Source organism: Lacerta agilis, chromosome 4 (assembly GCF_009819535.1).
Source record: "Lacerta agilis isolate rLacAgi1 chromosome 4, rLacAgi1.pri, whole genome shotgun sequence".
Lineage (NCBI taxonomy): Eukaryota > Metazoa > Chordata > Lepidosauria > Squamata > Lacertidae > Lacerta > Lacerta agilis.
Window position 1 is genome coordinate 90,731,564 of NC_046315.1, and position 23,860 is coordinate 90,755,423.

At 41.0% G+C, this 23,860-nt stretch overlaps 1 protein-coding gene across 13 annotated transcripts in view; it reads left to right on the top strand.

The window, feature by feature from the left end:
• The window catches only part of MYCBP2 (MYC binding protein 2), a 139,543-nt gene that overhangs the window by 98,158 nt on the left and 17,525 nt on the right, over positions 1 to 23,860 (top strand). For 9 of the 13 annotated variants that reach the window (XM_033147922.1, XM_033147924.1, XM_033147925.1 and 6 more), the window contains 13 exons: positions 2,195 to 2,356; positions 8,015 to 8,116; positions 10,121 to 11,767; positions 12,337 to 12,506; positions 13,837 to 14,081; positions 15,198 to 15,365; positions 16,083 to 16,240; positions 16,945 to 17,144; positions 18,231 to 18,380; positions 19,228 to 19,388; positions 21,407 to 21,563; positions 22,572 to 22,796; positions 23,486 to 23,551. In XM_033147922.1, the coding sequence (XP_033003813.1) occupies positions 2,195 to 2,356; positions 8,015 to 8,116; positions 10,121 to 11,767; positions 12,337 to 12,506; positions 13,837 to 14,081; positions 15,198 to 15,365; positions 16,083 to 16,240; positions 16,945 to 17,144; positions 18,231 to 18,380; positions 19,228 to 19,388; positions 21,407 to 21,563; positions 22,572 to 22,796; positions 23,486 to 23,551 (3,611 nt within the window). The remainder of the gene's footprint in view (positions 1 to 2,194; positions 2,357 to 8,014; positions 8,117 to 10,120; positions 11,768 to 12,336; positions 12,507 to 13,836; positions 14,082 to 15,197; positions 15,366 to 16,082; positions 16,241 to 16,944; positions 17,145 to 18,230; positions 18,381 to 19,227; positions 19,389 to 21,406; positions 21,564 to 22,571; positions 22,797 to 23,485; positions 23,552 to 23,860) is intronic. The other 4 variants (XM_033147932.1, XM_033147934.1, XM_033147928.1 and 1 more) reach the window with 3 other exon arrangements.

Genomic DNA, 23,860 nt, shown 5'->3' on the forward strand with positions numbered 1-23,860 from the left:
GAATCCTGTGATACAGCCTGCCACCCCAGAGGCCATTCAATCTTGCCTCACAACTCCCAGTCTTAGCTGGCTAGAGGATTTAGACCATGAGGAAGAAACCAGCTTAGCATCCCAATGGGGGTCACGGGGACGGCAGGCATAATATTTAGCAAAATCTTAAAGAAGAAAGCAGAATCATTCTGTCAAAACTATTGTATTAAACACACAGCCCATTTGCTTCATTTTATCCCACCTCCATGAGGAAAAAGGCTGGGGCTTGCACAGTAGCATGTTGGATCAAAGCATGTAGTACGTTGACCTACGAGTCACAGCACTTATGTTCACCGCAACACACACTCCCTAAGAGCCATGGCTATGTTCGCCAAGCTCTCTTCCAACAAAAGCATCACAGAAATTTGCAAAGAGAGCCATTTGCAGAGCACTCAGTTTATTTGTCAGATATTTCAAGCTGGACTTCCATGCCTCGGCAGAGGCAGCTTTTGGCAGGCGAGTTGCAAAATGTGTTAGGCAGATACAGCTCTGGTGTGTCCTGTAAGTGGCTGGATCATGCTCTGCTTGAGAATGGACCATTGGGCACTCACTGTAAGTGGGCCTTCTTTAGCAGACAAGCAAACATGTTAAAACCACACCCCATAGACAATCCGCTCACCATAAGCTTTGCTAGTCATCTGAATCGCATTTTCACAACCAACTTCTCCATCATCCTCTCAAAGTTTCCCTCTTCCTCTGTAGGTAGGCAGGTGGAGAGATAATGTCTCAGATTCCTGGAAAACAAGTCTGAAGGAGCTTAGTAATGAATGAAAACTAAAGGGGAAGGAGGAAGCCTATGCAAATCAAATACATGAGTTTCCTGCCTTGGGAAAATAGGGCATGTATTATTCTTTTAGTGGCTGGCTCACTTTGCCGCCAGGAAAGACCATTTACAATAAGTGCCCAAAGTTCCATTCTGCTCCACTGTTACTCTATTGTTCTTCCAGGTTGCCGTGGTTACCCGCTTTGTTGTATTGTACTAAGGACCAAGGGGTGCTGTCTTTGCCAAGCTCAGCTGGCAAAGGGTAGGAGATGCCCTACTACCAATGAAGTCAGAACTAACCCTGTCTTCTGTCAAGAGGGATGTTATTTATTTACAGCATTTGTGTCTCGCCTCTCCTTTAAAAAAAAAGCAGCTTGACACAGCAATTAACAATAGGTTAATCATAAAATTACTAAAAACACAAAATAAAAAGACAGGTGGTCATTAAAACAGTTAAATATTGCCCAGCATGTAAACAATTAAGTGCAAATCAAAAATAAACACAGGAGTAGAACCATTTATATTCCCTAGCCTCTCCCAAACAAGAAAGTTTAAGCCACCCAGTGAAAGAGATTCATTTCTGGGAAAGCAAAGACTGCCCTATGGCTATTTCCAAGAACTGAAATGAGTAGTAAATTTAAAAAGTCTTTTTCAGATATTCAGATTCAATGATTACGCCTAGATCTTACTACAAAAATTGCAGTTTTTGTTGACATTAGTAAAACAAAGCAGATTTTTTAAAAAAATCCCATTTAGTTAAGGACCAATATATTATGTATTTTAAAGACACGGCAATTTACTTTCATGGTGCTGTGCACTTAAATATTGGTGCATGTAATAACAAATAGCATGTTTAAGTACAATTTTATGAAAAATAAGGCATGAACATCATTTGAAAACTAATACTGCTTTAAAAAATCCTAGTTGAACTTACTGTCTAGCTGTGGTGCTTTATTATGAAATATAATGATCACATGCAGTCCTTGCCCTTAAAGCTTGTTTCCTTGAAGGGAAGCTGCCTGTGAGACAAGAGTTATAGCAATTTTTTTAAACCTTATTCCCAATTTTAAACTCTCTTGTTCCCAGTCCAGCCATATGGGAGTTCATGTCATCGTTAATTTTGCTTTCATTTTTCAAAACATGCAGATCAGAACACTGGAGGAAAATGTTTTCTGAATCACTTGCGCAACTATTCATACCCCTTGCAAAAATACTGGGTTGAACTTTCCATGGTTCTACCACACATTGCTTGGTAATTTCTGTGTCTTGTTCCAGAGTAATACCTAGCTACAAGATCACAGACAAGTGCAGGCTTTATCAGTACTGAACTTTCAAAGAGACTTCATTCAGCACTTTTTGGAAAATAACAGGTTGTAGTTTTGACTGTTTTGCCTACTACAGGTGACCAACTGAGTGCCATACTGAATTCCATTCAGTCACGGCCTAGTCTCCCAGCTCCTTCCATCTTTGATCAAGCTGCAAAACCTCCCTCTTCCCTAGTCCACAGCCCATTTGTGTTTGGACAATCCCTTTCCTTCCAGCAACCTCAGCCACAGCTTCAGAGTAAGTCTGTCAGCCTTTCCTGCCTCATCAGCCCATTTCTGAAGCTTTACCATTGCTTGCATAACAATCTTAGTTGCTTTCTAGCTATTGATCATCCATCAATGCACCTTCTGATTCTCCCGACCCCTATTTTATTTTGGCTTTCCTTGACTTTGAAGCAAACATCAGTCTTCCCATAGTAATTAGAGACTACTGCACTGACCTTTTGCATATTTTCTGTAGTGTTGAAAAATATATTTATACATTTTTTTGAACCAAATCCTTTGGGATTTTAATTAAATTACAGGGTTTCAAGTACTCTTGCAGTAACATTTTAATATCTCTTGGTACTCCTTGAGCACACAAGCATTTTGCAGTTAAATCCATTAATTTCTATATCAGGGCCTTGTCATAATTTTTTAGTATTAATGCTAAAGCTGATGATGATCACTGAAGATCCCACACTTCATAAATGACGTATTGAGAAGCTTCACCACTAATAATTCTGGAAGATACGACCATTATTTTTTTCCATTAAGTTGAAGGTGGTTGTAGTATCACATAGTAGTAGTAATATAGTTTTGGTGTCACGGCTCAGGTTGTTTCAGTAGACATATCGTAGAATCATAGAATCCTAGAATTGGAAGGGACCCCGAGGGTCATCTAGTTCAGCCCCTGCAATGCAGGAATCTCAGCTAAAGCATCTATGACAGATGGCCATCCAACCTCTGCTTAAAAACTTCCGTGCAAGGAGAGTCCACAACCACCTGAGACTGTTCTACTGCAGAACAGATCTTATTGTCAGAAAGTTCTTCCTGATGTTTAGTCTTGTAACTTGAAGCCATTGGTTTGAATCAAATCTTGTGGGTTCATATAATGTCCCAGCTGCTGTTTCTAGTTGATTTTTCTTTGCAGCTAGAGAAGAACAATACTCTGCTGCTTTAGTTTAGGCTTTAGTTTATACCTGTTTTCGAAGAACTATTTGTCTACTCTTGAGAAGTGGTTGTGCCAGTTAATACCTTCTTCCCATCAATTTGGAGCACCAGAAGAAACTGACTTGTGAATCAGAGTAAGAAACACTGCGGAACCGAAGCCCTTTGATCTAGACCTTGGGAATTATAAGATTCCTTTTAAAATTCCAACATAGATTTGTGAGCATTCTTCCTCTCTTCATGCTCCTGCGTCTATAGTTGATCTTGAGGTATCATAGATGCCAAGCTTACAGAGGTCGAGAATCTGTAGAAATTGGTACTATTGGATTATCTGCTTTGGGAGTGTAATCCAGAAGCAGCCTCCTTTTCTGTTGTTCTCTGGTTATCAAGACCCTTAAACGTATCAACGCACAGGTATTAGTGGGCCTAGACACTTTTCAGATTGGCCTTGTATCAATGTATCATTCATTCGCTATTTAAGAGCCTTGGAGAGCTCATCCAGCACAACAGCATGGAGCAGAACTTCAGGTCTCGGAATCATTTTTAGAAAGTGACAATGAGAGGGAGAGAAGCCACAAAGAGTGTTGATTCTTCCTTGACTTCATCCAAATGCATGAGTTGGTGGTGGTGTTGAGGTATCTAGTGCTCAGGTTCTTCTGATTTTTCTGTAGAAGGGGAAGGAAGCCTCAACTAGGAGGCATTACTTCATATGATGTAGAGAAAATGGCTAGCGCCTTCTGGAGTCCAGGGCATCCAGTCTTATGACTACCAAGGCCTGTGCTTGGTAGTTATATTTGAAGGTAAGATGAGTAGCAAGGCAAGGAAGCTACTTTATCACAAGCACCTCACCTGCTTCATTCCACACTACAGTTTTCAGACGGGAGATTCTAGCATCCATTGTGGCAATCACCCAAGTGAGGCAATTTCCTCTCATAAATACGCGCTTCTCTATCTCATTGGCATACCAAGATCCTGCAGTTTATCTATATGAGGCAAGACTATCAGTATTGCACTTGCCATTGGGATTTATTCATGGCACTAAGACCCTCTACCAAGGATCTGTAGGTCTTGAATATTACTGTTGTCTTGTCACTCCCATTCTTTACATAGTTGTTTTAATCTCTTTCATCTTTCTCACATAGCACAGTTCTATTGCTCTTCTTGAGAATGTGGATGAACTTAAAAGTTTGTAGAATATGGACGGCTTCAAAAGAAGATTAGGCAAATTTCTGGAAAATATAGCTGCTAGCCTGTGTTCTGCCTCCACTGTTGGAGACTGTATGCTTCTGAATGCCATTTGCTAGGAATCACAAGTGGGGAGAGTGCTGTTGTGCTTAGGTCCAGCTTTCTAGCTTCCCAAAAGCATATGGCTGGCCACTGTGAGAGCAGGATGCTAAACTGGATGGACCATTTCCAGAAGAAAATGTCCAGTGCCTTCCGCTTCAAACTCACTTAAGCAGATAATATCTCGGATACTTCTATCTTGTTGATCCTCAGATTTCTGTCTTATTTAGAAACCTGAAGAAAATGTAAATGGTATTTTGTAATTGGAATAATAGTTCATCTTCTGCTTGATCTTTGGCTTTTTGACTTGAGGATCATATTTTGTGTGTGAAGCAAGAGACTTCCTTAAAGTCTTCATAAAATGTCTACTGTAATAGTGGTGACTTGTCTAATAGCTTTCCAAAGTATCTCAGTCACGTCAAACTAAAGGGGCTCATTTGAGACTGAAATACAATGTTCAGTTCTGGCCAAAAGTCAAAATTCCTGGGACACTTTGGGACACCTTGTGCATGAGCTTCCAAAAACTAGAGCCTATTAGCAGCACATATGTAACTAGGATCTTTCCTTTAGTTCCCCTGCTGTGGTCCTGAATAAACGTCTTCCTCTGAAACCTGTATTTGTGTTGGGAGGAAATGCAAATTCCCAAGTAAGGGTTTCCCCCTCCCTTTACTTTCCCCTTCTGAAGTAACAACTTCAGAAGAAGAATATTCCTCAGGACTGCAGTAGTGGAGGAAAGTAAGTCTCCCTTCCATGCTTGCTTTGATCCTCTTCATTATCACCCCACCCAACAGATGTAATTTGATCAGCACCTGAGAAACAAAGGCAGATTTAACATCACACGAAAAGCTGAGTTTGGCCCTCAGTTGATGAGGGTAGAGCATTCAATAAAACAACCTGCGTATGTGATAACCTAGAGCACAATACCCTTTTTACATTTTGTGACATTAATGTTTCTTGCCCAAATTAAAGTGTAGTCCTTTGCATGTTTACTGGGAAGTAAAATAACACTGTGCTCACTCAGGCTTACGCTCTGCTCCTATTTTAGACTGATTTATTCCCTACAACATGTGTACTGTTAACCCCTGCAAATGTGTGTTATATGAGAAATCTTAACAGATTTACAACTGATTTAAAAAAAAAATTATCATGACTCCGATCCAGAGAGCTTTATCGCATGCACACATGGGCCAACAGCCAACACATGAGTCCAACGAGGCCTTAAACTTCTTCACAGCGATCCCCTATGCAGCATGGCAAACTGGTTTTGAAACAGTGTTTGATATGGGGGTTTGAAATGGGGATAGCAACCATAAAACTAGGATAGCGCCATCCACAGACAAAAAATAGGGCAGGGAACAGGTGCTAGAAATGTACTTAATCGTAGTAATGAATTTGGAAATTTTCTTCCTCAAGTACAATGTAATTACATGAATAGGATAAAGGATAAAAATGCAAAATGTAAGAAAATGCTATACGCTCTTATAAGCTCATATTAGACAGTTAAGAATAATCATGTTTCCTTTTTGTAAAATGTGCCATGAAAATTAAAGTGTAATGACATGTATGTTGTCATTAACCAGATTAAAAATATGTCCTAAAAATTAATTAAGCAAATTAAAAATGTCCTAAAAAAGAAACAACCCCCAGAAATAGACTTTCTTGCCAGTGAAAAAAAGCCTGGTTCTTAAGATGCAAAATTTAACGGTACACTTCTTTTTTGAGCAGAGGCCATCCCAAGAATAACATTATATTAGCAGAAGCCAAAATCTTGAGGCTGGACAGGAACATTCTTTATGAAATACCCAAAGTTCCAAAAAGTATCAAAAATAGAATAAATATGTTTGAAACTATACTCAAGTACATTTGTAGCACCTGAAATTCTTTTGGTTCCAGTCGTAGGCTTGGGTCCTTATAGCAGATTTCTAGATCTGCTTCTGTTTATAGTAAAGCAGAAGTTTAAAAAGTTCCTTTTTCCTGAATGCAATATTTCCCCTTCTGAGCAGACATTTTGCCCCAATAATAGCATGCCTTAAGGGGTGGGGTGGCGGCGGCCCTTCTTAGATCACAAAAGAAGGTTCTGGGTAAAGCAGGCCTCCTTTAGAAAAGAAGAACCCAATAAGCCTAGAATGAGAATAGTGTGTTGAACATAAATGATTTTTAATAAGGCAAAACGAAAAGATTTCATCATTTATTACTCAAGTGTTTGGTTAACCTGCAAGCTATCGTTGTAGGAAAATTTGGGGTTGGCTTTTACTGCCCAACTCTCCATTAAGGGATTCAGTGTCCCCTTAGTCTATTATCGGTCAAAGAAAATGGGATGGAGGCAGGATTCAGTGAAAGAAAGGAAGATCTTTATTTCCTATTGCAACAGCGTCCCCCACCCCTTTGCAAGGAGGTGAGGATCAACTATAAAGTGTGCAAGAACCAACACCATTTTTTTCCTGTAACACTATAGATTGGCATGAATTCACGTATTGCATAAGCTATTGGCCTTGTTTGCATGTCACATTAAACCATAGTTTAAAGCAAACTGTGATTCAATGTGAATCAGCAGCATTCTAGTGCATGCTTTTCAAATGTTCTTACACCATTCCTCTCCTGCTGCTGTTATGCTGCAGACAAAACAAGCCAGAGTCTGATTTTGTCATGTTATCTAAACCTGAGCTTGTGGCTTTTTTCTCTTCAAGCAAACCATGAATGGAAACTAATGTTTGTTCTTGGATTACCACTCATTGTTTCGTGGGAAACAAACCACGATAGTGAGTTCAGACAACATGCAGCATGATGGCAAGGGTTCACATTAATCCATGCCTTGTTTTAGACCGCATTTTAATGTGACATGTTAACTGGGCCATTGTCAGCAAAATACATTGTCTTTTAGTTTAATTAGTGTTATGCTATATGACTGAAATAGCAAAAGGACTTTGGCAAAAGAATCCCCCCCCCCCCGGTTCAATAATGAGAAATAATTCATGTTCTCAGGTTGGTAATTTCTTTCTGCGAAAGTTCAATTTTGTATGCAAATGCAAAGCCAGATAATGAAAAAATATGTTCACCTAAGCTTGTGAAATAATACTCAGATCTGTCAAACAACATGTTTGGTTTCAACGCACCCCGGCTCAGTAACAACAGCAAAAGCAATCAATAAGCAGAACAAAGCAAAGCCATTCATTAGCTGCTGTTTCATTATTATTATTATTTAATCAACCATTTGCTTCCCATGAGAATTTGGGCTGAGGTTTTCTCTAATGCTGTCTTGAAAAATAACATTAATTTATTATTTTGGAGAAGAGTAACATCTAGAACATTTATTTATTTTTAATCCTTAAGCGTAAGCTAAAAATGAATCTGATTATGCTGCAGGAAAGTTATGTCTCATCAGAATTGCTTGCTTTGCTTGTTTTATCTTTGCTATTTTCCCATTGAATCTGTGCTGCTTCTGTGCCACTGTTTTCCACTATAGAAACTCCATCCTGCTGCCTTGCTTCTCGTGAGCGCATTTACAAAAGTAATGATGTAGCTGGCCCTGCTTCTGCTATTTCATCTCTCTCTCACAAGCTAAAGGGTGGGTATGCATGCCATTGTTAGACAGGCTATTCATAATTTGTTGGAAATCCATAAGTAAATGTTTTGCTGCTGAGTCCACCCCATTTCATTCACTTGAAAAAAGTTTGCTTTTCTTAAGTGCAGTAATTTAATGACTTACTATAAATGTGTGGTATGCACTACTCAACATTCATAAACATGTGGTTCAGAAATCACTCCAGTAGCATTCGGAAATATGTGGAAATGATTATTTTCCTCCTTGTGGAAAGGGAAGCAATGCAATATATTTATTTTAGTTTACAGTGAGTAAAATGATTTAGTGTCTTGTTTATACCTAAGCAAAAATAGAATAGTATTTTTTTACATACTTGGAAGACAGTGTGCTTTTATTTGGGGGGAAGTACAATTGAGAAGCATTATATGGGCTCATTTATTTACTAATTTATTTTTTAAATAATATTTATATCCCATTTTATAGCCCCACGGGTGTCCCAAAGTAGCTTACAGAAGATTTTCAGACTAAAAGCACACTCAAATTTAATACAGAAACAGAAATTGCACCATGTCCATATGAAATCAAGATTATTTAAGCAACATCCCCAACCCTTCTCCCTGTCCTTTCCTGATGTTAAGTCAGGCAGGAGCTCCCTCCAAGTTCCTCAGAGGCAAGTGACTAGGGCTGAGCTGCTAGATCTCACTTTAGTTCATGGTGGAATTGGTTATGCCTTTATAGCATTAGCTGTGGTGAACATGACTTTCAGAATATGCCTCTGAACTGTTCTTTAAATTGTAATTGATACTTTCGATGTATATTTTGGCCAGTTGTAGGTTGTCAAATGAGCAAGGTCTAAGAACCTTGATACTAGATGGTGCAATTCTGTTAAATCTAGTCACTAATTGTTTTGATAAAGTTTTGTCAGTTAAAATAAAAAGTATGACATTAGCCTTTTCCTTGTCTTCTTGAGGTAGTGCTGTTACATATAGAGTGTTGTTTTGAATATGTACACTCAAGTAAAAAAATTAGCTACATGTTGAACACTGTTAAACCACTAGTCTCAATCTTGAAAGTATATTATATTAGTTGAATCTGAGGTACCTTTCTGCAAGTGGAAGGGGACCTTCCATGATAGAAAGGGGTTGGATCTACTGAGGACTTCTGTGAAAAGTGGGGATTTTTTTGTCAATTCCTCCTTTCCCCTTCAGTGGGGTGTTGTGGCAGATTTGGGGGGGGGGGAGAGCACAAACTGAGACCTGAGTGTGCCCTATTCCATAAGTGAAGTTCCACATGGAACTCTGGATCCAACCTTATGTGCAGAAACCTTTCCCCATACACAAATAACTTTGCTGTATTGGGCCTTTGCATGCAAAAGTGTGCTGCCTACACCCCCAACCTTGGTAGTTCAGTTGTAGATGCAGCACATCTTGTTTTGACTGGATCACTCAAACATTTATTGAGGCAGTAGTCCTGGTTGCAATCTCCTTCCTGTAGAAGGCAGTTAGTGCTACTACTTTTTAGCAGGGAGACCCCCAAGAGTCATTTCTGCTCCTGTTTCTAATTTTATAATTCCCCAGTCCCACTGCATCCTCCCACCCTGTCCAATTCCATGCCATTCTAGAAGATCTGTTGACCCTCAGAAGCAGTTTGGTGTATATCAAGGAGAAGTCAAGATAGTCGCATTGTGCAAACTGAGTTCTCATGCTTCTCTGAATCCAACCAATAAAGTATTGAGCTCGCTGTTTTCTCTCTTCTATCTATCTATCTATCTATCTATCTATCTATCTAGTACAGGCACCCCCAAATTCGGCCCTCCAGATGTTTTGGGACTACAATTCCCACCAACCCTGGCCACTGGTCCTGTTAGCTAGGGATGATGGGAGTTGTAGTCCCAAAACATCTGGCGGGCCGAGTTTGGGGATGCCTGATCTAGTATAATACCATTCTCTACTCCTATCCAGCGTTGTGATCTGTTGTATTATAAATGAGCACTTTCCCTTTAATGTCATTATAAAATGTGCCATACAGGTGACAGAGTGAATTTCACTGCAGCTGCTAGACCAGTTTCTCCAGCAGGGAAATCCGATATGGCATCGAAGTACAGAGTGGACAGCAGGTCACCTAAAACTGATAGCCGTATGAGCCACCAAGCTACAGACCAGAAGAAGCCCAGGAATATAGAGAGCTTATCTGCGAGCGAATCGTTGATGCTAAAATCTGACACTGCAAAACTGAGGTCAGATTCCCACAGCAGATCATTATCTCCAAACCACAACACCTTGCAAACCTTAAAATCTGATGGAAGGACAACATCTGGTCTGAGGGCAGAATCTCCAGGGCCAGGAACTCGATCATCTTCTCCAAAGACTATCTCAGCAGGGAAATCCTGCACATCTGGTGTCGGATCTCGCCGTTCCTCATCTCCTCACGAGAAGACCCTGTCTCAGAAACCTTCAGCCCCAGTGAAAACAAAACTTGATCCTCCTCGGGAGAGATCCAAGTCAGATTCATATACACTTGACCCAGATACCCTTCGCAAAAAGAAAGCACCCCTAACAGAACCACTGAGAGGAAGGTCCACTTCTCCCAAACCAAAAGTTGCTTCGAAAGATGGGAAACCTTCAGCTGAAACAGAAAACCGAGCCCCTTCCCCTCACGTTGTGCAAGAAAACCTTCACAGTGAAGTTGTTGAAGTCTGTACTTCAAGTACCTTAAAGACCAATAGCATTACAGACAGTACTTGTGAAGATAACTCTGAATTCAAGAGCGTGGACGATTGCTCGAACAAAGTTCATTTCAGCATAGGAAAAGCACCGCTGAAAGATGAGCAAGACACGAGGGCATCTCCCAAAGTGAGCCGCAAATGTGCAAATAGGCATACAAGACCCAAAAAGGAAAAGTCTGTATGCCTTTTCAAAGGCGATGGCTCCAGACCGGTAGAGCCCGCCAAACAAGCAATGTCTCCGTCTGTGGCTGAATGTGCCCGGGCTGTCTTTGCTTCTTTCCTGTGGCATGAAGGAATAGTCCACGATGCAATGGCCTGCTCGTCTTTTTTGAAATTCAACCCAGAACTTTCGAAGGAGCATGCACCCATTAGAAGCAATCTTGGCCAACAGCCTGCAGAGGAGAAAGAAACCAAGCTGAAGAATAGACATTCCCTGGAAATATCTTCTGCTCTGAATATGTTTAACATAGCCCCTCATGGGCCTGACATATCGAAAATGGGCAGCATAAACAAAAATAAGGTCCTCTCTATGCTTAAAGAGCCTCCTCTTCATGAACGATGTGAGGATGGAAAAAGTGAAGCTACCTCTTTTGAAACTACCAGTCACCATACTATGAAGTCCAAGTCTCCTCTTCCATTAACCCTTCAACACCTGGTAGCCTTCTGGGAAGACATTTCTCTGGCAACAATCAAGGCAGCTTCTCAGAACATGATTTTTCCAAGCCCCGGGTCCTGTGCTGTGTTGAAGAAGAAAGAAAGTGACAAAGATAGCAAGAAGTCCAAAAAGGAAAAGAAGAAGAAAGAAAAAGCAGAGGCCAGACCGAGGGGAAATCTCTTTGGTGAAATGGCTCAGCTTGCAGTGGGAGGACCAGAGAAAGATACCATCTGTGAACTGTGTGGGGAATCCCACCCATACCCAGTGACGTACCACATGAGACAAGCTCACCCAGGTAAGATGCTTGTTTCACAAAAGTAATTTTTTGCATCATGCAAAGGACCCTTACTGCATATGGCAAAGAGAATGGGAACCAACCCAGAGGTGTTTGAGGGCTAAACTATAGACATGATGGCAGCAGTCGTGTTTTGTTTCATCATGTGTTGACCCTGTTCATGTAAAAACAAAAGAACGTGGGATCTGTATGGGTGTGGGGACCTGAACTGAGTAGGCCACTTTTGCCCAGTAGGAGCGACAACACACTTTTTGATCACCACATTGTGATCTTGCAGTAGATACCTCAGACTTGAACTTTACCGCTCATCAGCTGATGGATGGTGATTTCAGCCCTGCTTTCCGTAGGAGCCACGTCTCTGTGTGCCCCACACCTGATATCACATATTATGGGACAGGTGGGTGTGATTTGAGGGAAACATCCTTGCTGGTCAAATTGAGACCTGTGCTGGCCTAAATTTGGCTCACAGGCTGAAGGTTCGCAACTCAGCTCTCTGTGACTATATGACCAGGCAAAGCAAACAATGGATTTAGAGCTCACTATTAAACATGACTTTTCATTATTTTAAGGTTGTGGCCGCTATGCTGGTGGACAAGGCTATAACAGCATTGGGCACTTCTGTGGAGGATGGGCTGGCAATTGTGGCGATGGTGGCATAGGAGGAAGCACATGGTACCTAGTCTGTGATCGATGCAGAGAAAAATACCTCCGTGAAAAGCAGGCAGCAGCAAGAGAAAAGGTATATTAATTTATTTCTTGCAATCTACAGCAAGGCTGTGGAGTTTCTACAGGAATGCCCTCTAGGAATAATATACCTTTGTTCTCCTTACATCAACCTGGGTGTGTTCTGACTGCATTATTCCCTACTGTACCTGGAAGTCTGAGAACTCGCTGGGCTTTGGGGTTGCAGGAAGCGCATCTTGCAGCTAATATTGCACTTCATGCGTATACCTTACATCCAGATTGTAAATGGCCGTTTCGCTGCCTGTTTGTATGAATTGCTTTCAGAAGACCAGGAAAGCAAGCTTTTATAAGTTGGAAAATAGTTTTTTCTTTCAGGCTGCCCATGCCATTAAAGGACTGAAATAGAAGTACAGCAGGCAAGACAGTGGCTAACGACCACACAAAAAGTGGGCTAGTAAGTTTAATGAACTTACTTGCAATACTGCTGTTTGCTGGGCTAAAATCAAAAAGTCCAAAATGGGAAAAGAATGCGATCCATAGACCTGCATTTGTCATCTGCCACAGTCACAGGACTGTCACTGTAAGGTTCTGCTGATGGTGCTTTACGAGTAACGAGTCGCTGGCAGAATCTGGGAGTGGCCCCTTCTGGCTCCTTCCCCAGCATAAGAGCTTTGGCACCCCAAATCTCCTCCTACCCTTCTTGCGTTTCACCCCTCTGCGCAATTGGGGCGCCAGAAATGGTGTGCTTCCCTCTTGACCAGCCGGACAAGGTGAGGTGCTGGGGCTCTCTGCAGCATCCCCGGACCCTCTCCTCTCCCACCTGGCCCCTTCTCCTTCCTTCCCACTGGAGGTGTGGCTGCTTTTTGCGCTGGAAGAGGTGCTGCTGCTCAAAAGGCATCGGGGCTCTCTGTATGCTAACGGACCCTTCGTTTCCCTCGGTGGACCAGGTGGCAGTTCCCTGACAGTCACATTTGGGTGTACTGAATTCTCTGTGCTCCCACTTTCCACGTGTGACCGTGAAAGAGAGAAAACTGCATTTATAGCAAGGGTTGCTGGTTCTGCTACCAATTCTGTGTTGTATCTGTGGAATGCAAGAATAATTTCCTACAAAGTCATATAAGCTGTTCTAAGCCCGAGGGAGATGCTATCCTGAGAGGCCAAGATTGTTCGCCGTGTGGTACCAGGAACAGAAGTTCACATGAAGCACACTTCCATTTTCACTCGCACAAGCTGCTTGAGTAGTGAAGAAGGGATGATGTATAAGCAGTGGAGCTCTGGTATAAGGTGCCAAAGCTGCAATACGTAGCAAGGGTATTGTTCCCTCTTGTTGGACCCTGAAGTTCCACTGCCATGGTCACGAAGTAGCATTATTTGTCTCCCTGTAGGTCAAACAGTCTAGGAGAAAGCCATTGCAAGTTAAGACACCTCGTGCCTTGCCCACCATGGAAGCCCACCAAGTGATCAAAGCAAATGCATTGTTCTTGCTGGCCTTGAGCAGTGCAGCTGAGCCCAGTATTCTGTGCTACCACCCTTCCAAACCATTCCAGTCACAGCTTCCGAGCGTCAAGGAAGGCATCTCGGAGGATTTCCCTGTTAAAATGACTTGTCTCTATCTTCAGACGTTAGCAAGGTAACAATAAACAAATACACATATTGACCCCCCCTCCCAAATGTGCCTTAATATCATTAATAACTCTGCTTTTCTAAAATGCATTTACTTTGTCTTGAGATAACAATAACTTTAAAACTCAAAGTTTACTGTATTGGTGTTAAGGGTAATCATTACTGCTATTACGTCCAGGATTCCTAGTTTAAAGAATTGATCTGTTAATTAACTGGAAACACTAATTATAATCATTACCTTTGTGTGTGTTAGACAATTTTCAGTAAATAACATTCAGCTCTTTCAAGCATGGCTGCAGGTGGGTTTTAAAGTTTTTAAAAGCACATGTTAACTCTGTCTTGATGATTTTTTTACTGTATTTACCTTCCTATCAGTCAATGCTCTTTCAAAGAGTTCTAGCTCATTTGTGAGTGTCTGATGTTCCTTTAGATGTCTGTGCTTTAAGAAGCCTGTTTGCAGTACTGATCTCTGTGTGTGCGTGCACACAATCACATGGCATTCAGATCACTTTAAGAGTTCATTGGGCACGATGGTGTGAATATCTTCTTAAGGTATAGAATTCAAAATCTCAAAAGAAAATAGACTATACTGGAAGTGACAGATTCTGGCTGGAGTCCATTTTGTCTCTGCTTCCACAAAGAGAAGCAGTTGGATTCTCTCCAGGGGTCTTATTGAATTTCCAGGAAAGATCCTTTGCTGGGAGTCCTACTACTGCTGAACCTCCCTTCCTCGGAAAAGGGTGCATATTCAGATGGCACTTGCAAGGTTTGTATTTTGGACCTTGCTGACTTGTTGCTCAGCCTGTCGTCCCACCCAGCCTTTACCTCTCAAATTAGGAAAAAGGGGAGTTGTAAAACGAGACAATAATTTTGAAAGCTTCCAAGATTGATCAGAACTTAAAAGTACAGACATTTAGCCTGTGTGGTGGTATGGTTTTGATGAACTAGTGTCTTTGGACAGTTAGTTGAAATACAATGTCCCAGGTGTGTTTAGGTAACCATTAGGCAAAATGATAGTAACATACATTTTTGTTTGGTTTATGCATTTAGATGATTGTTTGATGACTGACTGGACCGAATAAGCCCTGGCTTTACATAACATGTGGTGTCTAATTCTTTTCAGACATCATCATGAAAACTTTGTTGGCTATCAAGACGACAACCTCTTTCAGGATGAGATGAGGTATTTGCGCTCAACTTCAGTACCTGCACCTTATATATCTGTTACTCCTGATGCCAGTCCTAATGTCTTTGAGGAGCCAGAAAGTAACATGAAATCCATGCCACCAAGGTATTCCAATGTGTATGTTAGTATGTGTTGGTGTGCTAACTGCTAAATTGTGATTTATTTATTTATTTATTTGCAATTCTTTATAACACTACTTTGAAAAAAGCATCAAGAGCCTGTCTTACTATACTTACTGAAACCAAGGATAGTGTGAAGAACAATTTATGTTTACCACCTTTTTTATAAGCTCAAGAAGAAACTCTGATTTCTTGCACTAACCTTCATGATGTTTCATCTAGGGAACTGGTAATCTAGTAAAAATGGTAATGTAATGTAATGTAATGTAAAGTAATGTCTGACATAAAAACTCTTAAAAGGTTCATAGAGTCTATAATTTTGTCAGAAATATGGGTGTTGAGTGTTTCATTCTAGATAAGTTTAAACCCCACTTCTGAACACCTTAGAATTTGCAAGATAATTTTTAATTTTCTGTGGACCAAAACAGACATAATACTTCCCATCCCTGCATTAAAGCCCTCTTCCATCCAAAAGCCTCTTAACCACAGTTTGTAATCATATCTGCACAATGGTTAATGCTAATCAGGGTTCACTCCTAAACTGAAATCAGTTTTGGAAACCTTAGAAATCCTGGAGCAAGAAATGGTTGATAGAACTCAAGAGCTTTCCCCTGTTTGTTACGAGGAGATATACTTAAATTACTGGGTTGCTAAAATGCATATACCTATAAAGATGTTAATTAATGCACTGTCATCTTTCTAGTTTAGAGACTAGTCCCATCACAGATACAGATTTAGCAAAGCGCACAGTTTTTCAAAGGTCGTATTCAGTCGTTGCATCAGAATATGATAAACAACATTCCATTTTACCTGCACGAGTAAAGGCTATCCCCAGAAGGAGAGTCAACAGTGGAGATGCAGGTAAGGATATAAACTTTGCCAGCTGTGAAAATATTTTACTATGTGTGTGGATGTATATGCCACTTTGCTTCTTAGTGGTTTCTGTGCAATCCCAAATAGGAGTTCTGGTGCAGAGCAGCGACCAGAACTTTCTAGAGTTAAGTGACAGAGGTTTTGGCATGAAGACTGCCCTGAGTCATCACAACACATTCTCAAAGAGACATGGCTGGTGCCTTCTTGCTTCCTTCCATCTTGGCCGTCACATTAGTAGCTTCAGGAAAAGCTTTTCTTTTGAAAGAGTATGAGTTAGGCCCATTTTTCTTCTTCATTTGTTTCTTTATTTTCTCCCTATGGTGTTCTTCTTTGGCATTTAATTTTATTTTGGGTCAGTATTGAGTCAGTGAACACCTTCACCATTATGCACAATGGGTACCCCCCCCTTTAAGTGTTCAGCTTTCTGATTGTCCACAATGCACAGTACATCCAGAAGCAGTGTCTGTCTGAGCCTGAACATCCAAAGTGTAATATCTGGTGTAAAAGATTGCAGCCAAATTTTGCCTGAGTATTAAGATACCCGTTCAGTATACCCAACAAGCAACGTTTAGCATTAAGTGGTAGGACAGATCTTTTGTATAGTTTTTGCTTTCAGTAAATTAATACTAATATACTAACATTAGTATATTATTAACTCTCTAATATGTGTGTATTTTTATGCTTTTAAATAGAAGTGGGGTCCTCTCTCCTGAGACATCCATCTCCTGAACTTTCTCGGTTAATCTCCGCCCACAGCTCTCTTTCCAAAGGAGAGAGAAATTTCCAGTGGCCTGTTCTGGCATTTGTAATCCAACATCATGACTTGGAGGGACTTGAAATTGCAATGAAACAAGCTTTAAGAAAATCAGCTTGCCGGGTGTTCGCTATGGAGGTATTTAGTGCCTTAATTATCATCCGATTCATTGTCACATCAGTAATTCATTCTCTTTGTAATAGCATTTTTAGTTTTCCAAAGTGTTTTATCATGGTGTGTGAATGTAGGCAGCTGGGCTTACTTGTGAGTAAACTTGCTTAAGAGTGTGCTAGGTTAAGATATCTAGAATGCCACCTATTTCTGGTTCCTCTGTATAGCTAGCTGCCTTAGTTGAACACACATTGCTATCAGAATACAGTCAAACCTCATGATATGCCCGCTTCAGGTTGTGTGTTTTCATCTTGCATCCTGCAGCAACCCAGAAGTTTCGGAACCGTCCATAACACAAGGTTCCACTGTACTGACTTTTCTCTAAATGTGACTAACAACCATTACATGCAGTTTATGCAGTTACTTGCATTTCAGTTCAGCACCTGTCACTCCCATGAGTTACCATATATACTTGAGTATAAGCCTAGTTTTTCAGCACATTTTTTGTGCTGAAAAAGCTGCCCTCGGCTTATACTCGAGTGAGGCGGGCGGTGGGGACGGCGAGAAAGAAGCCCTTTCTCTTCGCTTGTGCCGCCACCCGCTCTCCCCAGTCAACCATTCCTTAAGAAGTGTACAAGAACAGCGGTTCTTTACTCTCCCCAGGCAGCTTGTTCCATTCCTGAACTGCTTGCATAAATGCAAACTTGGCAAAGGAGGAAGAGGAAGGAGCAGCCCAAAGAGCTGCTTTCGGGCTGCTCATTCCTCCTCCTCCTCCACAGCAGCAAAGGTGAATCGGCTTATACTTGAGTCAATAAGCTTTCCCAGGTTTTTGTAGGAAAATTAGGTGCCTCGGTTTATATTTGGGTCGGCTTATACTCGGGTATATACGGTAACTTTCTGTTTTTCTTACTACTACATCATCAGCCAGCTAACTGCTAATGTCTGTAAAAATAATAACAATAACAGTGCCCTACATGTGTCTAGATTGTCTTACTTTCATGGATTGCACAAACTGCACGTGTTTTCTACAAAATACTATTGCACCCTCTAAAATTTGGAATCTCCCCTCTAGTTTTCCTCTGCACTTAAACTTCTCAACTTTTTTGTTTCTAGGCTTTTAACTGGCTTCTCTGCAATGTCATTCAAACAACATCTCTTCATGATATTCTGTGGCATTTTGTGGCTTCTCTGACTCCTGCCCCTGTGGAGCCAGAGGAAGAAGAGGATGAAGAGAACAAAGCAAACAAAGAAAATGCTGAGCAAGTAAGTTGAAGCACTTGCAACTTAGTTCACTGTGTTGATATACTATGGAACCAAGTGCACCACCTTTTCCCAATCGCCTAATATTATCTCAGCAGATTTTATAATGCCTGTGAAGACAGGGTTTCAGTGAAGATAAAATAAAATATCAGAATTGCATCCGTTTTCTGCTTAACAGGCAGGGTACAACATTTGCAAGGAAAGTAGTTTTGATTATTTTTAATCTGAATTAATTGTGACCAATGACCAATTTATACCAGCAAAGCATAAAATATGCAGCATTCTCTATATAAGACAAAACTAAAATAAAAATAGAAAGAATATTGACTTAATATTGATCAGAACCGTAAGCTAAATCATGTACCTTTCGTCAGAGTCCTCATCTTAATTGCAGTGCAGAAAAGCAAACCATCTTGAATCATGTTGCAATATATGTGGGCGTGTAATTAAGCACACACCTATTAATTTTATTAAGTTATGCATATAGAATTTTAAAAGCTTATATTCAGGATCTGAGGCGTTATAGTTCCTTTGTATACTGCTGTTTGGCTCACAGCCCCCTAGCCCCAAAGCAGTGAACAACATTAATAGATGTTACAAAAAAAATACAGTAAAAGTGTGATACATACAATACTAATAGCTCAATGGAAACAGTATAAATAAGATAGCATTAAAATTAAATCAAGCATGCCGATTATGTAATAGGATCTGATTATCATTAGGCACAGCATATTGGTGGTGGCAGAAATACTGGGGAAATGTTTAACATAATGAGAACAGCTAGACATGAGTGTGCCCTTACTTCAAGAGGGCAGCTTTTCAGATGTAACTTACGCAATTTGAATTTCAGGAAAAGGATACAAGAGTCTGTGAGCATCCATTGTCCGACATAGTGATTGCTGGTGAAGCAGCTCATCCATTGCCTCATACTTTCCACCGTTTGCTGCAGACCATATCTGACCTCATGATGTCTCTCCCAAGTGGAAGTTCATTGCAACAGATGGCTCTGAGGTAGGTGCTAGATACAGAAAATCTCCTTTAAAAATTGAGCAGAGAGAAGGTAAACATATATATAAAGCCTTTTTTTTTTTCATTTAGAGCAAAAGTAGGGGAAAATCTACCTACTCAAATATTTAGGAACCAGCTCTGTATGTGGCTGGGCACATTTCAGTATGCAGGGTCCAAATGCCCAGAATTAGGATGCTTCACAAGGATTTGTTATACTGGACATATTAACACAAGTTTTTTGCTTGCATTTGGGAGCAATAGGAAGCCATAGAGTCCTGCTTCTGTCTTCTAAGAGCTGAGTACATTGACTGATCAGGATTCCTGTATTTAAAACTCAGTAAAAATGGTTTACTTCTTTCATGTACCTTCCTGCCTCCAAGCAGGTATAAATGTGGATTTAAACTTGTCAGGATATATGGAGAATAATCCCTTGTTCCAGTACCGCAGTTGCCTTGTTTCTGATCTGCAGCTCTCGCACCATTTCAAAAAATAAAAGCAGGCTTCTTCCAGAAGAAATACCAACAAATTGCAGATCGTGACAACACTCCATTGGCTACTACTTGCATCTGGCTATGTGATTATGTCAATGCCCTTGCTCTTGAGCAGTCTTCATTCAGATTGGGCTGTGTAATGATCATGAAGCTGGATCAAATGCTTCCCTCACTTTGAATATGTAAACATTTTCCTACCATTTCACAATGAAGGAACGCCTCCACCCTCATTGTTCTGCCCAGACACTGAGGTCCAGCGCCAAGTGCCTTCTGGCGGTTCCCTCGCTGCGAGAAGCCAAGTTACAGGGAACCAGGCAGAGGGCCTTCTTGGTAGTGGCGCCCGCCCTGTGGAATGCCCTCCCACCAGATGTCAAAGAGAAGAACAACTACCAGACTTTTAGAAGACATCTGAAGGCAGCTCTGTTTAGGGAAGCTTTTTAATGTTTGATGGACTATTGTATTTTAATATTTTGTTGGAAGCCACTCAGAGTGGCTGGGGAAACCCTGCCCTGTCGTGAACCCAGCACTATGGCCCTGCTAGCAGCTGCTGGGGCGCATGCCTGTTGCCTCCTTCCCAGCCAGGGGGTGCAGTGTGAAGGACGCAACTTTTCACGACGCCTTCCCTGGGCACATGCCTGCTTGCAGCTGTGAGCGCGCCCCGCTTTGTAGCAGTGGGCAGGGGTCACTCTCATGGCATTCCCCACTCCCAGGTGCGTCCAGCGCACTCCCTGGTGCATACCAGGCGCAGGTGGGGGCCGCTCCACCGCTGGATGGGTGGATTTTTTTGCGCACTTGTTGCCTCTACTTGGAGATGCATAAGTTAAAAGATAAGAAAAGAATATTTTTATACGCCACAGCTGCTGCCAGGTTACTAATAGTGAAAAGTTGGAAAGGGGGCACTGTCCCCTCAACAGAGGAGTGGTTAAACAAGCTATGTGAATTCATAGAGTTGGCTAAAATGACAGCAGCCATCAGATTTCAATTGAATCAGAAACTCAAGAAGGAATTGACTTGTTTAGAAGAATATATGACAAAACATTGTTCGAAAACAAATTTATTGATATGCATGGACTAAGTTCGTAAAGGTGTGATAAAACTATTGTAAGATTGTTCCTGGGGTCAATGTAACTAATATATGTAACACAATGATAAGTTTTAAAATATAATAAAGGATGTCGAGCCGTGGTGAAGTCACAATAATAGGTAAAAAGAAAAATATATATTTACACATACATTTAGTAATGAAAGGGATACAGAATAGGAAACAGGAATTTCTTTAATGTATTTCATACTGTATATTCTGTATATCTCATAGCACACATTTCATGTTAAAATAAAGAAATAAATAGTTAAAAGGCATTTATTTGCCACATAGATAGACATGGAACTCAGCAAATAATAGAATGCATTTCTTCTTAGTAGAGCCTGGGCTGCCTTTTCGGAGTCTTAAGCTGATGGTGTATGTTCTGCTTATGGTTCATTGGATGCATTTAAACTGAAGAAGGGTGCTTATTAACTTTTTTTTTCCAGATGCTGGAGCCTCAAATTCAAGCAATCGGATCACCAGTTTCTGCACCAGAGCAATGTCTTTCACCACATTAACAACATTCTGTCCAAATCTGATGATGGAGACAGTGAAGAAAGCTTTAGTATCAGTATCCAGTCTGGCTTTGAAGCTATTAGTCAGGTAAGTCGCATCTCCCAAGTTTCCATGGAGGCAATAGATGAGCATATCTTACTAATCAGAAATGCATACAGTCACTTCAAATGAAGGTTCAGAAGTACTTCATTATCACATGACCTCTCCTCCTTGCAGAGGAGAGGAGTTGCTAGCGGGAGCCGTTTCCCGCACTTGCAGGGGGGCCTGTTTGGCCCCCTGCGCCAGCCCCTCCCCACTGCTGCGGCAAACCCCATAGCTGGCCAATAGGGGCAGAGTCGGGCTGCATTTAAGGTACCGCGGCAGCGCTATTTCCTCATTCTGCTTCCTGCTTGCATCAGATCTTCATATATTTCCCGTACATGTAGACTAGTGGTTTTCACCCTAGGGTGCCTTGAAGGGTGGTCAGGGGTGCCCATCCTCTGATGCCCTCTTGCATCTCTGCCTCCCAAAGGCTTGCACAGCTGTTAGTTGCAGCAGCCCTGGCTACAAGCTCCACAGGCGAATGGTGCCTCTGGGAGGCACCTCTCTTTTGGGGGGGGCAAGCTCAGAGACCAGGACTCCCAAGGAGAGGGGAGAGGAGAGGAGGTTGAGGGAACACAGCACAAGGGAGGGTGATCAAAAAAGGGTGAGAGGCTGCCAGCTGTGCAGGCAAGGGTTGGGCTCCTGAGCCCCACAGGGGTGCTGCAGAAAGAATGTAGTTGGTCAAGGGAGCTGTGGACTCAAAAAGGTTGAAAACCTCTGGTGTAGAACTATGGGAGGAAATGCAGATTGTGATATGTGGCTAAATGGCGTCAGGTAGCTGCATCTGATTTTTGGATGTGCTGTCTAGTCTATACACATGTTAATAGAAACAGTGTCTTTATTCTAACTTTACTTTTTAAAGAGAACCTTCAAACTCAAAATCGCTGTCTCATTTCATACCTGCCCTTCACTTAAACTAATCAAGAAAGACTGGTTTGTACCACAGGAGTGACATGCTTTTTTTGCTTGGTTTTTTTTACCTCTTTGACTCTGGAAACTCCACTGTTTTGACAGGAATCATGTATAGTGATTTGTCTAAAAGACTTAACCAGCATCGTGGATATTAAAACATCAAGTCGCCCAGCCATGATTGGTAGTTTGACAGACGGGTCAACAGAAACCTTCTGGGAATCTGGAGATGAAGATAAAAATAAGACTAAAAACATTACCATTAATTGCGTCAAAGGAGTTAATGCTCGCTATGTGTCTGTCCATGTTGACAACTCACGGGATCTTGGGGTAAATCATATTCTGTCTCATATTTCTACATAAATTTTGTTGAAACAAAGAATAGCAGAACTTGCACATTCTCATAAATTTGCACTGCTGTAGAGAGTGTAGTTATAAAATAGAGTTAGATCAAGCTGTTTCAAATGTTCTCTGTCCACTTCCGCAAGGGCTCTTGAGCTAGTGGATGGGTGAATTTTAATGTTGTGCAACAGAGCAGTCCAATGCCACAGTTGCACTATTGTAAATGCATTGTGCAGTGAAGTTACCAGCAAACCTGCTCATGCATTTTCTTGCACAACAGTCTACCACTGTCATGAAGCATTTCACCAGTAGAACAAGCATGCTGCTAAGTTACTTTAATTTAGTTACTACTTTGAATGCAAACCATTGGATTAAGTTATAAAATCCTTGGTTTAGAAATGCAGGGATTGTGCATTCAAAAAGAGAATCCTTTATACATCATCCTGGATATAGTGCAGACCTACAGAAGTGAGTTGACAGAATATAGAATTGATAGCTTCAGTTGATTTAAACGTGTGAGCCAACCCACATGAAGTGAAAATGCTGAGCTCTAAAGTTGTTTGGCTATCGCAGTTCTGCTTTTCTTCACTATCTAGTTTTATAAAATTACATATAATCACTATTATCAACACATTTAAAAACGTCTTTTTATTTTTGTTTCATTCTGTCATTTGTAGAACAAAGTGACTTCGATGACCTTTTTAACAGGCAAGACAGTAGAAGATCTTTGCAGAATAAAGCAGGTAAATAACTAGTTTAATTATGAAGAAGAGTGCGTCTTAATTCTTAAAGGATGTATGGTACTAGTTGGAATGTTATAGTTCCTTTGTATACTGCTGTTTGGCTCACAGCCCCCTAGCCCCAAAGCAGTGAACAACATTAATAGGTGTTACCAAAAAAAATACATTAAAAGTGTGATACATACAATACTAATAGCTCAATGGAAACAGTATAAATAAGATAGCATCAAAATTCAATCAAGCATGCCGATTATGTAATAGGATCTGATTATCATTAGGCACAGCATATTGGTGGTGGCAGAAATCTTTCAT